This window comes from Lucilia sericata, unplaced genomic scaffold (genome assembly GCF_015586225.1).
Source record: "Lucilia sericata isolate MDLA Ls3-8-SP2 unplaced genomic scaffold, ASM1558622v1 Contig000212F_arrow, whole genome shotgun sequence".
Taxonomy (NCBI): domain Eukaryota; kingdom Metazoa; phylum Arthropoda; class Insecta; order Diptera; family Calliphoridae; genus Lucilia; species Lucilia sericata.
Window position 1 is genome coordinate 431,311 of NW_023994240.1, and position 16,459 is coordinate 447,769.

The 16,459-nt window shown below is 29.8% G+C and overlaps 6 protein-coding genes across 7 annotated transcripts; 1 reads left to right on the forward strand and 5 right to left on the reverse strand.

Annotated features, from left to right (window-relative positions):
• Positions 1–323: 323 nt before the first annotated feature.
• LOC119602167 (partitioning defective 6 homolog gamma) lies at positions 324–5,881 on the reverse strand. 2 transcript variants are annotated; one of them, XM_037953534.1, is made up of 4 exons: positions 5,504–5,872; positions 3,097–3,714; positions 2,727–3,031; positions 1,807–2,659 (listed from the first exon to the last, which is right to left on the reverse strand). In XM_037953534.1, the coding sequence occupies exons 1-3, from the start codon at positions 5,567–5,569 to the stop codon at positions 2,756–2,758; spliced, it is 960 nt and encodes a 319-aa protein (XP_037809462.1). In that variant the 5' UTR covers positions 5,570–5,872; the 3' UTR covers positions 1,807–2,659; positions 2,727–2,755. The 2 variants fall into 2 exon arrangements, with proteins under 2 accessions (XP_037809461.1, XP_037809462.1); XM_037953533.1 differs by having other exon boundaries at positions 324–3,031; positions 5,504–5,881.
• Positions 5,882–7,302: 1,421 nt separating this feature from the next.
• LOC119602174 (U1 small nuclear ribonucleoprotein A) lies at positions 7,303–8,384 on the forward strand. The gene is made up of 2 exons (XM_037953547.1): positions 7,303–7,790; positions 7,853–8,384. The coding sequence occupies exons 1-2, from the start codon at positions 7,438–7,440 to the stop codon at positions 8,148–8,150; spliced, it is 651 nt and encodes a 216-aa protein (XP_037809475.1). The 5' UTR covers positions 7,303–7,437; the 3' UTR covers positions 8,151–8,384.
• A 599-nt stretch (positions 8,385–8,983) lies between these two features.
• Positions 8,984–9,593, reverse strand: LOC119602170 (thioredoxin-2-like). The gene has a single exon (XM_037953542.1). It carries the CDS (start codon positions 9,512–9,514, stop codon positions 9,035–9,037), a length of 480 nt encoding a protein of 159 aa, XP_037809470.1. The 5' UTR covers positions 9,515–9,593; the 3' UTR covers positions 8,984–9,034.
• Positions 9,594–9,791: 198 nt separating this feature from the next.
• Positions 9,792–10,423, reverse strand: LOC119602171 (thioredoxin-2-like). The gene has a single exon (XM_037953543.1). The coding sequence runs from the start codon at positions 10,375–10,377 to the stop codon at positions 9,868–9,870; it is 510 nt and encodes a 169-aa protein (XP_037809471.1). The 5' UTR covers positions 10,378–10,423; the 3' UTR covers positions 9,792–9,867.
• A 970-nt stretch (positions 10,424–11,393) lies between these two features.
• On the reverse strand, positions 11,394–11,771 carry LOC119602178 (thioredoxin-2-like). The gene has a single exon (XM_037953551.1). The coding sequence runs from the start codon at positions 11,769–11,771 to the stop codon at positions 11,394–11,396; it is 378 nt and encodes a 125-aa protein (XP_037809479.1).
• Positions 11,772–11,930: 159 nt separating this feature from the next.
• On the reverse strand, positions 11,931–15,511 carry LOC119602166 (squamous cell carcinoma antigen recognized by T-cells 3). The gene is made up of 9 exons (XM_037953532.1): positions 15,299–15,511; positions 14,807–15,186; positions 14,569–14,744; positions 13,504–14,499; positions 13,363–13,447; positions 12,796–13,303; positions 12,499–12,731; positions 12,302–12,404; positions 11,931–12,234 (listed from the first exon to the last, which is right to left on the reverse strand). The coding sequence occupies exons 1-9, from the start codon at positions 15,344–15,346 to the stop codon at positions 11,989–11,991; spliced, it is 2,775 nt and encodes a 924-aa protein (XP_037809460.1). The 5' UTR covers positions 15,347–15,511; the 3' UTR covers positions 11,931–11,988.
• Between the last annotated feature and the right edge of the window lie 948 nt (positions 15,512–16,459).

The window sequence follows — 16,459 nt, forward strand, 5'->3', positions numbered from 1 at the left end:
ATGTAGTAATTATTAAACATATTTAATATGCTTTATTGTGATTATTGTTATTTTTGTAGATTTTTTTGTTTGATTTACAAATTCATAATTTTAAAGCCAATCTGGAAGAGGGAATTTAAATTGTTCTTACATTTTGTATATGTTTATAAAAGGTTTTCTAGTGTTAATTACAATTTTGCTTTTTAATTGAAAATTATTTTAGTATTTTTTTTTTTATAAAGTGTCTTTTTGTTTTAAAGTTAGTGAGTTTAACTAATTTATAGATTTCTTTATGCTTGTTTACTTATTAAATAGAAAAAATCTTTAAGGCTTTTTTATGCTAGTGGTGTTGTTTTTTTTTTTTTTTTTCTTGTTGTAACTAACAAATCTCTTTACTTTATATATCAATTCTTTGTTTTGGAACTATAGTTTAAGTTTAAGAGTTTATAAAAAGGCTTTTGTTTAAGTAAATTAAGTAGTTGTTGTGGTTTTTCTTTCTTTTAATAAATTGTTTTTAAAACAATTTTGTTGTTTTTTTCTTAGAAAATGTTTTTTATTTCTTAAAATTAATTTAAGTGTTAAAACAAAAATATGTTTTTTTGTTTTTGTGTAATAATTTGTTTTTATCAATATGTTTTATAATTAATTGATGTTAAATGGAATGTTTAAATAAAACAATAAAAAAAACTTTAATAAGAAAATGTAATACAATAAAGAGGTGTGTAGTTGTTGTTGGTTGGAGGGAATTTTCTTTCTAGTTAAAGGACGTTTTGTTAAAGGCAGGCATAATAGTAATAAAAAATTAAGTAACCAAAATTTGAATTAGCATTTTTTAAAAATCTTCCATAGTATAATAATAAAATAATACAATTTTAAGGTTGGTTTTGTTTTAAATTAAAGAAAAATACTTTTAAGTTATTGATACCACTTATAATGTTTGCGTGTTAAGTTTTTTTAAGAATTTTAATAATGAAACACAAGTTTTTTAATTGCCATAAAGAGGAAACACGGGTATAATAATGAAAACATTTAATTGACATTCTGTTAGACTTTTATATTGAAATTAAGCCAAATTACATTTTGTTTTGGAAAAAATCAGGGAAAGTTTTTGATATTGCTAAAATTGTTAATTTAAAAAAAATATAAATTCTACAAACAAATCTGTTAATTTGTTATCAGCTATTCTATAAAAAAGGGTAAAAGAGATAAACCTTGTTGTATAACAGTATTTTCTATAGAAAATTTACTATATAACTATTTTTTCTGTATAAAATGTTTAGTAAAAGAGCTATTTATAAAAACTTTTCCTTTTTTTCATATAAAATTTCAATTTAACAGTTTTTTTTAGAAAAGTGTCTACATATTATACACTAACTGATTTTTTACTAAAATTGACTTGTATAACAGTTTTTCTATAGAAAAATATATATGTATAACAGTTATTTCCACCAAAAACACAAAGAAACATTTTAGTATAACAGTTTTTTATGGAAAAAACATTCAGTATAACAGTTTTTTAGATAGAAAATGGCTGTATAACTATTTTTCAATAGAAAATTTAAGTATAACAGAACTTTCTATAAAAAAAATACTGCAGAACAGTTTATTATAACAGAGTTTTCTATAGAAAAGTATCTGTATAACACATTTTTACATAAAATTTTCAGTATAACAGTTTTTTTTCATAGAAAATATCAGTATAACAGTTTTATCGATTGAAATTTTTCTACATTAATGTTTTTTTAAAGAAAAATTTTTAATATAACAGTTTTTTAGTTTTTAATTTAACATTTTAGTATAACAAAGTTTTCTATAGAAAACTTTAGTAGTACAGTTTTATTCTATTAAAAAATATCGGTTTTTGCTCTATACAAAAATGAGACTATAATAGTTTATTCTATTGAAAATTGCAAGTATTATAAAACTTTTTTGTAAAAAGATGTGTGTATAAGACTAAATCCATAGGAAGTTATTATAACAGTTTTATCGATAGAAAATTTTAAGTAAAACTGTTATTTTTGAAGATAACGTAACAGTTTTTATTTAACATTTGTTTTAAAGTTAATAGTTTTTTTTCTATTAAAAAACTTATGTATAACAGTTATACTTTATAGAATTTTCAACATAATTTCTATATAACACTGCAAGAAAATAAAGTTTTATTAACAAAAAATCGTTATAGCAGTTTACTCAATAGAAAAAACTATATTTCCCTAAAAAGTTTGTGTATAGCTGCATCTATCTGTAAAAATACCTCTGTATAACAGTTTTAAAAAGAATAAATCTTACTGAACAACAAAATATCACCCTATATATTAGAAATCAAATTTTTCTTAAACAAAATCCTGCTAATACTAACGAAACAAAAACTTTCCCTTCTTTTTCTTAAAAAAACAAAAATTATTCTGCCTTAAATGTTTTATCTAAAGTTTTCGCATGCAATTTATACTACAAAAGTAAAAACACTTTTGCTAAAATTTTCAATAAATAAAAAAGAAGTGTTTCTTATTTTATTCAATAAAACAGAAAAACTTGCGATTGTCAATAAACTTTAAAGAGACACTAATAAAGTCCTAATAATACATATCGTTTTAACATGTTCGGAAATAATACTTTGAAAACTTAACTCAAACGGACAGACAAATTTGGAACCTCATAATTTAAATTAAAAAAAGGAAATCTTAAAAAAAGATAAATAAAAAGAAAATCAAATAAAAATAATAAATGATATTAAACATTACAATTACATGTTGTTGCTGATGTTGTTGTTTGTGACTCAAAGATGTAAGACACCATCACCGTTAGCACTACTGCCGCCACCACCGCTACCGGTATTATCATCTAATGTTACACCGGTTAAGTCTACAATCTCATCTTGATCATCTTGTTCCAATTCATCGGATGTGTTGGTATGATTAGTGTGATGCGAACCACTAGACAATTGACTAGTACGTGAAAAGGAACCACGACGCGGAGAGGTTAAGGTACGTTGATTGGCCGGTTTAAAGGTGATAATAAGATTTGAGCTATTGGCCACCATCATGTCGGTAACCTAGAAAGGGGAAAATTAAATAATTAAGAAACAATTATGAGTTTAAAATTTAATTTTATGCTCACCTGATCTAATGTCTTTCCTGCCACTTCAATACCATTAACTTCTATAACCTCATCATTGACGGCCAATAAACCAGTACTTTCCGCCAAACCACCCGGCACTAAACGTGATATAAATATACCCGGTTGTTTTTCCAAACCATTGGGGGTAACACGCACTGATGTACCATCACGTATATAGAAACCCAATGGCTTATCACTGCCATGTTTTAGCAAACGTACACGTCTGTGTGTTTCCGGTACAATATCGACATCAATAATAGCCGATACCTGACGAAAATCTTGTGGCATTGAAATTGGTGGTGCTCTCGTTTTGTTCGGTGTCTGACTCAGCATGCCGATTAAATTGAAATTACCGCGTTGTAGTTTCGGTAGTCCATATTCGATGTCCTCTTCACGTTGTATGATGATGCGCAAAATCGGTTGCGCTGTCTTGAGAGCTCTGCCAAAATTGTCATCGTTGTTAATGGGCAGCAGCTCATGATCGCGTGGATCGATGTAACGTATTAGGAAGGGTAAATTGGCTAGACCGTGTAGCTGTTTGACGAGAGCATTGAAATTTTCAAAACTTGGTGGTTCTTCGGTACGTTTCAGTCCAAATCGTCGGAATTCAGCGTCGAACTAAGTGGGGAAAGAAAAAAAATTTATAATTTTCACAAACATCCATATTTTATCTAAAAAAGATTCGATTTTCAAACAATTTTTAACAATTTAACAAAGGAAGCAACTGATTTACTGTAATTTTTTATACAGAAAACTATTACACACTTTATTCTCCAAATAAAACTGAAAGTTGTCTAGAAAAAACTGTTATACAAAAATTTTTCTACAGGAACAAATTATGTTTATAGAAAAAACTGTATCATAGAGTGTTCTATAGAGAAAACTTCTATACACAAGCAGTTGTACACAAATTTTTCCAACAGAAACTGTTATACAAAAGTAATCTACACAATGTTTTCTATAGAAAAACAGTTTTACACAAATTTTCTATAGAAAACTCTTATACACAAATGTTTTCATAGAAAAAAAACAGTTATTCAAAAATTTGTCTATAGAAAATCTCTTATACAAAAAGTTTCTATAGGAAAAACTGTTATAAATAAAATTTTCTACAGAAAAAGTAGTTGTATACAATTTGTTCGTCCTATTTGCAATTCCAATAACTGTTACACACAAATTTTTCTATAGTAGAAACTGTTATACACAAATTTTTCTATAGAAAAACTTTTATACTAAACTAATTTTTATATGGCGAATATTTTATAGAAAATTTATTGGAATATACATTTTTTAACTATAAAACTGTTATACATAGGTATACAGCAGATCTATGTTTGAGTATTATTGCTCTTACCGGTCTCCTATCTGGTCTTATCAATATGATCTAAAAATATTAGCTACTTATAGTAGAATCCAGAAAATGCTGTAAAATTAGGAAATATGTAGGTTTGTTTCAGAGAAGATATTCTCACGTTCATAATCCAATAAGAAAAATACTAGACCCTTTTAGCTACATGTATTACATTTATACCAACTTTAATTAAGAAAAAATCCGTCTGTAATTTCTAAAAATATTGTCTTTATTAACAAAAAATCAACAATAATGATACATTGTTCTCATCTTAGTTGTAATTCCAATAATAAAGCAACAACCCACCCCGTTTTGAACACATTCATGAAAATGAATCAACAGGTAGGTATGAATTATGAAATGTGACACAGTACAGTAAATAAACTTTAAAATTAAATTAAAAATTCAAAAGACAAACTCAAAAAGAACAACAAAAATCTAAACTAAAATTATGTTGGCAAAAACAAACTGCCGCCGATTATAACCAAAATTATGGCCCTATAGAAAAATACAGTATGCTAGTTTCTAAGCAATTGTTCTAATATGACCGTGATCCACCCATTTTTTGTATTTCGTTTACTTATTTGCTTAAGTACGCAATAGACTAGACTAAACGAAATAGAGGCAAAAAACTAGTAACTTAACAGCTGCATTTGGCAAAGCTTGATTGATTTGCATTCATCACACATTAATTACGAGACAATGCATCTTGGATACAGTTCAAATATTATACAAGCGAACTTGAAATGAAATACAAGGGGCGGCTTTGTAGCCAAAGACGGCAAGAGCCGGAGGAGGTGGAGCGACAACAAATAAACAGCATACAAAACATGAATCATACCACTCATATGCAACAAACAAACTCTATTTGGGCTTAACACACAAGTTCCCCGAGAAAAATTTCAACATATTTCTAGAAAAAAAGAAACTTGTAAAGGGTTTTAAGAGCAGGCTTGTTTTACAAACACTTTTCTTTTTAGTTTCCCTTACAATTACTTTTATGACCATTTAAGGTTGTTGCTTTAAACTTTATAAATTTTGTGTTGTAGGTATTACCTTTGATTTCACTTCCACGATATGTGTATCTGCATTCGGTAATGTATGAAATTTATTTTTCGACATTTTTCTAATGAATTTTTCACTCTTGTTAACTGTGTTTTCTTTCTTTGCTTTCTTTGTTTTTCTTTTTTCTAGATATTTTCTTTCTTCACTTTTTTTTAAATCATTAACAAATTTTTGTTAAGATTTTTTCGTTTTTTATTTGAGGCACTATGTGGTAGTTTTATTACTCTCGTTTTATTAATTTTATATTGTATATTTTTAGTGTAAATTAAATAAAAAATAAAAATTAAAAAGAAAAACTTGTATAAAAAATAATTTACAAAAATGTAGAAAATATGAACACACACACACACGCACGATCTCACACAATTTTATACAAAACGTCGTTTTGATTTTTCGACATTGTGGCGACATAAGTACAGCTGATTATTTTTTTCAAACGTAAAAATAACAACAACAACAGGTAATTTTTGACAGATTCATAGCCGTATAACAAACATTTTCCCTGTGGTTGTTGTAGAAATTTGTTGTAAAGCAAGTACTGTTGTCACTTTGTAAATATGCAGAATATATATTTATATTTACAATAGCCAGACAATGCTACCAAGTTGATAACAAACTTGGCACAACTTTTTCATTAAATTGTGAATTTCGCTGAGTTCAACTATAATAATTTTAATAATTTAATAAGGAATTATATATATTATATATTCCTTATGGTGTTGAAATACCTCGAGTCGAGGTCCTCGACTCCGAGGTTCTACTTCGTATATATGAAAAACGGATATTTGCTTAGCCTCAGTAAAATGTTTCTGACTCATTCACAATTACACCCTGTACGTTGTGAAAGAGATGCCAGACAAAGGTTTTTAATTCTTTGGGTATTCATTATACATATTTGTAGATTAAATCAAGCGAGAAGAAAAGTGATATATAAATGTGATTTACTTTTTTTACAGAAAATACTGTTATACAATTATATTTTGTTTTAAGAAAACAACTTTTATACACCAATCTTCCTAGAGAAAACTTACAAAAGAATTATAACACATTTTTCTACAAAATAGTTCTAAATATATAAATTTTTTAAATATATTAGATACTGTATCCCTAACATTTTACTATAGAAATAACTAATAACTCATTATTCTTTAAAAAATGCGTGTATTAGCATTTTAAAGAAAACTGTAATACACGCATAATAAATAAACTCAAATTTATTTAAAAAATAGATAGCATCATGATGTAATAAGTAAGGTGAGAGCGTTTCGGCAACAAACACAATATTTTTTTGTTGTCTAGAGTTGGGATTTGTCAAAATAAAATTTCTAAAATTGAAAAATATTAAACATTAGAATGAAATAGTTTTTGTGTATTTCACAAAATTACCTATAAAACCGTCGTTACATTTAGCTTGTATCTGCAGCAGGACAATGTTTTAATGCTTCTTCATTTGAGTTTTCTTATTTGAAAACTTTCCATGAACATTTTAATTCATAATTTTAAATTTTAAATTTTATTGCTTTGAAAACACAAATATAATTTTTTTTTAGAATAAAAATAAATTAATTCATTTTGACACAACCCAAGCACTTTTTAAATAAACAAATAAAAATCAGCTGCCTTAACGATTTCACCTTACTTAGTGCATCCTGGATAGCATTATTCATTAATTACATACATATTCTCTTTCTGTAATATAATACACATTTTTTCTGTGTGTATATTTTACCAAACTATTCCTAATTTTCATTTCATTCCACTTTGTTCCACTTTTTGACATTTCTGAAACAAGCATTTTATACACACACACAAACGTTTATTAAACGTCTAAATTTTATGCGGTTTTTTCATTTTTAACAAATTTTCTATAAAATATAAAGATTTTTAATAAAATATCAAGTAAATAAATAAAAAGTTCTAGCAACATGGATGTGCGACCAAACCAAACCATATACATTAACAATCTTAATGAGAAAATCAAAAAAGAAGAATTGAAAAAGTCACTCTACGCCATTTTTTCACAATTTGGACAGATTTTGGATATAGTGGCTTTGAAAACACTAAAAATGCGTGGTCAGGCTTTTGTTATATTCAAAGAAATCGGTAGTGCATCCAATGCCCTTCGGACTATGCAAGGATTTCCTTTTTATGATAAACCCATGCGTATAGCATACGCTAAGACCGACTCAGATGTGGTGGCCAAAATAAAGGGTACCTTCAAGGAAAGACCCAAGAAATTGAAGCCGCCAAAGCCTGTGCAGCCAGTGGAGGATAAAAAGTAAGTTTTTATTTGTTATTTAGAGAATTTATATTAAAATCTTTGATTTTTTGTGCTAACAGAGACAAAAAGAAAAAGACCAGCAATGCGGAGAATGCCAATCCCAATACCCAAACCGAACAGCCGCCCAATCAAATTCTTTTCCTTACCAATCTACCGGAGGAAACCAACGAAATGATGTTATCCATGTTGTTTAATCAATTCCCCGGCTTTAAGGAAGTACGTTTGGTGCCGAATCGTCATGATATTGCTTTTGTGGAATTTGCCACTGAATTGCAGAGTAATGCCGCCAAAGAAGCTTTACAAGGTTTCAAGATTACACCTTCACATGCTATGAAAATAACATTCGCCAAAAAGTAGTTTTATGAAATATTTACAATTCATATTGTATACTTTTTGTCAGTCGTGCGAATCGGAGGAAGTTTGATTACTTTCTTTGGTTACAAATTAGAATTAACTATTTTTGCATTAGTAGGAAAGAAAAGATTTTGTTAAACACATTTTGAAAGTTAAGATTTTCAAAGTGGTGTAAAATGAATGAATTAATTTAATGTGTAAAACAAATACAATTTTACAAATAATTACAAAAACAAACTCGTCTATTTTATATTAAGCTATTAAGATCTTTTGACAAACAGCTGCTGACCAGCGGGAAAAGTAAGTGGAGCAACAAATTTGCTTACAAGTTCTGGTAAGAGGAAACTTATAGAATTTTTTCTGAAAAAAAAACTGCCATACTTTTCTATAGAAAGTGTTATACAGTTATTTTTGTACAGAACAAACCATTATACAAGAATTTTTTGTAGGTGAAACTCTTATAGACAATTTTCTATAGAAATAACTGTTGAAACTAATACTGAAACTAATACTGAAAGTTTTCTAAAGAAAAAACTGTTATACTGAAGACTTTATATAGAAATATTGTATAGGAAAAATTGTTATACAGACTGATACAAATGTTATACAATTTCTATCGAAAAAACTGTTATATAAATATGATGATATATATGAATGTATATAAGAATATTTTTCCTTAGAAAGAACTATTATACTGATATTTTCTATTGAAATTTTCTAAAGAAACTTGTTATACTAATAAAATAAAACATATTAAATATTTTCATTGGGAAAATTTTAATATAAGTATTTTTGCATAAAATGACTTACGTCTTTTTGTATTAAAAAACGCATATTTTTATAAAATCACAACAAATTATAAAACATATTTTATTTCAAATTAAAAACTACATTGATTCATCAACAATAATTTCCAAAACTGCTGAAGGATCCTCCGGCAAGCTCTCCACATCCAAATCATTTTCCAACTCAAAATCTTCCACCTCTAATCCCTCCTCCACTTCTTCTACAACACCCGTATACTTCTCTATAGTATCTCCATCTTCTTTCATATATTTCTCCATATTTTTAACCAATTTCTCCACATTACCACCCACCAAAACATCAATTATCTGCTGATCTCTTACAAAAACAAACGTAGGCATACTGGTGACATTATAAGCCATGGCTATATCCTCACAATCATCCACATTAACTTTTAGAAATTTTACTTTATTCGCATATTGCACCGATAACTCCTCCAGTTGGGGATTGATAATTTTACAGGGTGCACACCAATTGGCATAGAAATCGATGATAACCAATTTACCATCGGCATCTTCAAGCTCCAGCTCAAAGTCGTTTTTATTGAGTACATTATAGGCCATGTTGTTTAAAATATCAGGATTTTTTATAATTTTTGAAATTAATTAACTGGATTTTTTTAAATTTTTCTATTATAATTGACAGTTGGCCAGAGTTTTCTAAATTGAAAAAAAAAAAAAAAAATATTTCGTACTCTATTTCCTGTAATCATTTCAATTTTGAATAGATTTCAATTGATATCGAGCGTGGTAATTTGTCCTCAGAATCATCTGTTTTATCAGCACCAAATATAAATGATACTTGACCTCTATTAATAAATTAGACCGACATCACCAAAAATTTATTAACAAAATTTATTAAAATTTTCGGTTCAAAGTATACAAAAATTTTAATGAAAAACGTGTAACATATAAATTTACTCCTTTTTACTGCCCCTTTTCTGTTTATCCTTGTCCTTTAAACCCTCCTGAGCTCCTCTGCTTCCCTTACCATTTCCACTTAATTCTGGCTTCCCAGCATACTTTTCCAAATTTTGATCCAAAGTCTGTGCATTACTACTCGAGAATTGTTCCAACTTCTGTTGATTTTTCATTAGCATAAAAGTGGGCATGGCGGAAACATCGTATTCCATCGCTAAATCCTCAAATTCATCTACATCTACTTTAACTATTAATATTTTGCCTTTATAGGCCTCTGCTACTTGCTCTAATTTAGAGGCCAATATCTTACAAGGTCCACACCAGTGGGCAAAGAATTCAATTACCAGCAAACGATTATTGGTTTCTTTGAGAATTTTATAAAAATCATTTTTATTGGCTAGGATAAGGAGATTTATATTGGAGGTTATGTTAACAGTGGTAGAATCTTCCGATAGTCTTTGTTTAGTTGTTGAGCCCGTGGTTTTGTTTTTGGAATTGGAGGTCATGTTTGTGGGAAAATAATGAAATTTGAAAGAAAAAATAAATTTTTAAATATTCTGATTTAGAAGTTGCCATCGCATTAAACTAAATCGATAAAAGTTTTTTAGGCATTCTTGGGCTTTGGGCAATTCAATTGGAATTTTATGGAAAACTATATTTACTAAAACTCAGACTTTTCATTATGACCCTTTACAGAAATATACCTACATCTCCGATATTGAAATTGAAATGTTGAAATTGAATTTCAACATAACCTAACAAATTTTGTGAATTGAATTTATTGTGTCAAAATGCTTAAGTATTATTCTTTGGCTTAAGTCTTTAAATGTAATTGAAATTTTGATTAAATTTGCTAAGCATGTTAGTTGCTGTTGTGATGACTCCTCCAGCGCCTCTGTTTATCCTGCAAGACTTTATGTTCTTTAGCTGGTATGACCCTCGTTCAGAGGTTATTTGTTTGCAATCCGTTACAGTCAGAAAAGTAGCATTTTGGCAGCTACTTTTCGGTTTGTAACGAATTGCAAGTGCTGTTAATACAGTAACAAAAATGTAGACGACGTGGAGATACATAACTTCAAAATTAATATTATTATTTGATTCGCAAAAATTTGTTTCAAAACTTTTAGTGAAAATTGCGACCTAACCTCATATTTTTGATTAAAAAGCTTAAAAAAGTACTATATGATCGAGATATAGTATTTGAGTTTTTGACCTTATTATTCACATGTTAACCATTTATTATTCATATTATATGGAACATATATTAATCATTTAAGCACTGAATTTGGAATATGATTTCTTTCAAGGACCATATTCCAAACATTCCAAAATTTGTGAAATCTCAAAATTATAATGAGAGAAATCACCCTATTAATGACCCAATATAGTAAAATGTTTTCCAATCAATTATAAAGAAACGGTTTAGCAGTTTAAATACCAGCCTCCAAGGCTTTTGTAAAAAGCCATCAAAGAACATTTTGACATTAAAACTTTTATTTACAAATTAGTTTCCATTTCAAATTCACACTGACTTTTCCAAATATTTCTCCACCATAGCATTCAACTGTTCCGGTTTACTACCAAAGAATTGTTCCAACTTCATACCATTTCTCATAATCATATAAGATGGCATTTGATTGACTTCATATTCAATGGCCAATTCTTCCAAATCTTCAATATTGATTTTTAAAACCTCCAGCTTGTTTTGATATTTTTCTGCCAGTTCTTGAAATTTTACGGCCAATATTTTACAAGGACCACACCATTCAGCATAAAATTCTACTATAATAAATTTATCTTTAATGGATTTTAATAGTTCCTCAAAATGTTCGCGGCTTACAACACATTTTATTAAAGAATTTTCTTCTTTTGCTGAAGTATTAGGATTTTGAGAGGACATTTGGTTTTTAAGTAAATTTATTATTGTTTTTTGAAATTTTTGTTTGTTTTCATAAAATAGTTTCAGTTTTTTTCTTTATTGCAGTTTTTCTTTTAATTTTATTTTGTGTGTGTGTGTGTTGTATTTTATAATTGAGTTGTTTTCTTTTTCAAAAATTTCTTTTTGTTTTACAAAAATACTTTTATTTATCTTTCATATTATTTTATTAAAAATAAAACTATTTTGTCAAAAGTTTACGAAAATCATCATTACTTTTGGGAGGTCCGGAAGTTTGTGCTGCTGGCTTAGCTGCTGCTGCTACTGGTTTTGTATTTAGATTTTTTCTTACCACATTTGGTATTAAGGACATTCGGGGCTTCTGTTCATTAGTTTTACGTTTGGGAGCTAAACCCAACATTTTTATGGGATTAGCCGCAGCACTGGTAGTTGGTTTAGGAGGAGGTGCAGAAATTGCCACCGATATCTAAAAAGGTAATTGGAAATAATGTTTTTATAGAAAAAATGATGCCTTGGATGATTTTAAAACTTACATTATGACCTCTTAGATTCATATTATCTGTGCCCAAAACAGCTTTACCTGCCGATGACTCTTGTTCGTATTCCACATAGGCGATTTGTTTAAATTTACCAGATCTTTAAGAATTTATATAATAGAAAAATATTAAGAAATACAATAATTAGAATGAAATTAGTTTGGCGCTCATGAAAAACCCCGATTTATACTTACTTATGGTAAACCAGCCGAACATCTTTCAATTTGCCATAGACCCCGAATATCTCCTCCAATTCAGTTTGATTGCAATCTTGAGGCAAACTTTTTATAAATAATTTATGCAATTCCTTGTCGGCATTATATTTAAATTTCTGCCTTTGCTCTTTATCACGCAAAACACTGGAAACAAATAGAGGGCGTCCATTTATGTTCTTACGATCCAAAGTTAAAGCTTTTTCCACCTCGGCCTTTAAAGAAATAAAAATTCATTTAATTAAGAGTTTCCAAAAAACTTTAAACCTAAAAACTTACCGCTGTTTCCAATTCAGCATAGCCAAAACCTCTACTCTTACCACTAGCTGAACGTATTAATTCCAAATTGACTATCTTTAACTCAGGCAGATTTTCTATTATAACCTCCTCTGTTAAATTATAATCCAGATTTGATAAAAATATACGCAAATGATCTTTAGTAAGATCAATTTCTTGATTTTCATGTTCTTTAAATTGTGACTCCTTGCTTTCATTTGCCACTTTGTGGTTGGAGGTTTCGGCTTTTTGTAATTTTGGCTGTTTTGGGGGAGAATCATTTTCAGGTGCATTTAATTTTCTTTTAGTAGGTTTACTGGAAGAATTGTTGGTTTTGGCGGGTTTATTAAAGGAGTTGTTAAGCAAGTACTTTTGCTTAAGATAGCTGCATTCTTTGACACATTTATTTAGGGTCTTAATAGAGCCATTGCATCTTTCAAATCTTTCCCAGGCGGAGGCTATTACTAAAGGATTGTCCAAGTCGGGGCTATGTAAAGCTTTGCTAAAAAGTCTTGAGTAATAAAACAATCAATAGAAATTTCTATACCGAATTAAAGAGAAAAAACCTACTTGCGTGTAGCTTCTAAATCATGTCTCATTTCCAATAAAGCAAATTCCATCCATAAACCTGATTTCGTTGAGTTATCAGAACTCTCTAAAAAATAAAGTTATTGCATTTTTGACTAACTTAAAATTCTTGTTTATAGTTACCCATTACGGTGGTCCACAATTCTTTGCCTTTTTTTGGATCCTTTAAAGGACCATATTCCAAACGTCCCCAGAATTGTAAAATCTCACAGTTACAATCGGCCAAAACACCCCATTGTTGGCCCAATATGGTCCAACCTAAATTGAAATTTTTTCTCAAAACCTCACACTCATCTGGATTCAACCAATCCGTATGACGTCTCAAATAAGTTAAATACTCCAACCAAATAGAAACAGCCGGTTCGGGAGTTTGAAAACCAGCCGCCAAAGCAGTTTCCAAAACTTCCTGTACCTCTTGTACAGGTTTCTCCATTTTCTCCAGAATCATCATACGTTTTATATACAACTCCGGAGACCAGGTGCAATTACGCAATGCTCGTTTGCATATATCATCCGGAGTTTGTTCGTACAAGGGAAAATTTTGCAAATCCTCCGGACGTCCAAAAGCATCTCTATAGTCGATAAAATCTATATATTTCAACCAACATTCTGCATTTAAGCAACAATCAGCTACCATACGTTCGTATAGGGTTTGTAAAACATTTTCATCTAAAAATTTATCCGATTCTTTAATATATTCAAAATATACTTCGGCTCTTTCACGATAAGCTTGCGCCTCCAAACCCTTAAGTTTATCCTCATATATAATTATCTTTTTAAGATGTTCTTTGGCTTTAAAGTAACGTTGATCGATAACAGACCAGTCTAAGGTGTGCTCGGTTAAACTTTCCTTATTACGTTCATAATAAACCTTAAATTCTATATAGGATTCTTCCATTTCGTTTAGAGGTAAACGTAGTTCCTGTAGAAAGCTTTGTATATAATTATTTAAGTGCTCTGGTATTGTTAAATCCTTGGCAAATTGTTGACGATAAAGTTTAAAAAATTCACGACCTTTTAAACAGTTGAGGCCATAAGTACCTAAAATTTCCTGCCATACTGCCTTAGGATCCTGGCAGCGTTGGGCTAAGTCGGCAAATTTCAAAGCCAAATCACAGGCTAAAAGAAAAAGAAACAAATTATGTATTTTTATAAAAATAAGTTCATTTTTTATAAGATATTTCTTACAATAATAATCCTGCAAAGCTTTGTGAAATAATTCCTTAACTTGTTCTATTTCCTGGGCAGTTTGGGCCACCACTAACTCTACCTCAATGTATTTTAGCCACAGTTCGGGTGTCAAGGGATAAACCGAAGAGAAACTAAGATAAGCTTTTCGTATATTATCCAAATCACCTGTGGAGCTATAAATAACAAAAATGTTTTAAAAATTGGTTTAATTACAAAATTTTGTTGCAAAACTTACTGTGATAATTCACATAAACGCACATATTTATCGTAGGCATATTGATTAACTTCCAATTCTTTTAGAATTGCATCAAATTCTTTAAGATTCTTAAGTTCTTCATCTTCCACATCGTCCTCGTCATCATCCTCATCGTCACTATCTTCCTCTTTATTGGCTTCAGCTAAAGTCAACATCTCTTCATCTGCTAATAAATCTGCATCAGCTAAATTATTATTTTCTCCCTCATCTACTGATTCTTTCAATAGATTATCATTTAGCAAAGAATTATCATCAATTAAATCTGTAGCCAAGGAAACTGAGGGAGGTCTTAATAAATTTAAGGAAATATTTGTTTTGCCTCCTTCACCTTCATCGTCCGACTTAAGCAAAGCCTCTTCCTAAATATAAACATTAGCATTGAATAAATGAAATTGTTTGTGATTGGTTGGGAGGGCTGTTTGGCTGGCTGTACTGAACTACCTACTACAATAAAACATGTTGATTACTTACCTCTGCCTCGTCTATATCTTCATAAGAATTCTTATTGTTTGTAGACATTTTTATAGTATTTTACTTTAAGTATTTCTTTTAATATTCTTTAAGCGTTTTTAGATTAAAATATTTGAGATTTGAGTGATTTATTAATACATTACAAATAAATGTAAACGAAAGAAAATACAATAAAAAATGCTTTTTTGCTGGAAAGATGCCACCGGGTTGTAATAGAAACGTCACTCTTATGCACAGAAATATGGCAATATTTCCCTTTGCATTCTTTACGAACTAATGGCAGCATTATTAATTTATCCTGGTTTTCTACCACAATTATAGTTTAGCCGAAATACAAACCTTTTCTTATGGCAAGGGAAATTTATTTAAGGACTTGGTTGGTTGGTTGGTAGTTTAGGCTGCAATAGATGCACACGTGGGTCCTTTTGGTCCCTTTGTGATACCTGTAAGTATATTAAAAGGAAAAGAGGAAGAGGACATAGAAAGTTATAGTAAAAGACAATAGTGAAGAGGCATTAAGGGGTATTAATAGTAGTAGAAGATGCTGAAAGTCGAAGATTACGATAGACAGGGAGAGATTAAGAACATAAGAGGAAAAGAGTCTTGGACTCGTAAAAGCTACTAATCAGTGCTATTTGAGTTTGTTTCGTCAAACCAATGAAGGCGTTCAGGTTATCAATTTTAGTCCCTGGTAATTCTGAGGTGTCCTCCAGAAATCGATGTCCCAGATGCCGAAGTCGGATGTCCTCCAGTGCAAGACAGTGACAAAGAAGGTGTTCTATTGATTCATCTTCTTCCTCATCTTGACAGCTTCTACAGTTGTCGTTGTAAGGTAATCCAAGTCGCATTGTGTGGTTACCAAATTTACAGTACCCTGTGATGATATCTATAGTTTTGCTATGTTGGGTTCGGCTATATCTTAGAAGATGGTCTGTGCGCTCTTTATCAAGCTTTGGCCATATCTTCTTTGTTTGAGTACAAGTTGGCTCATTTCCCCATCTTGCCTGTGAGAGTTCATAAAACATGTTATCTGTAAGACTTTTGTATACTCCTATCGGAGTACCACAAAAATGGTCTATGTCTGAGCCGGGCAACTGCGAACCCGCCTTCGCGAGCTCGTCAGCGATACAATTGCCTGTAGAGTCCCCGTATCCACGTACC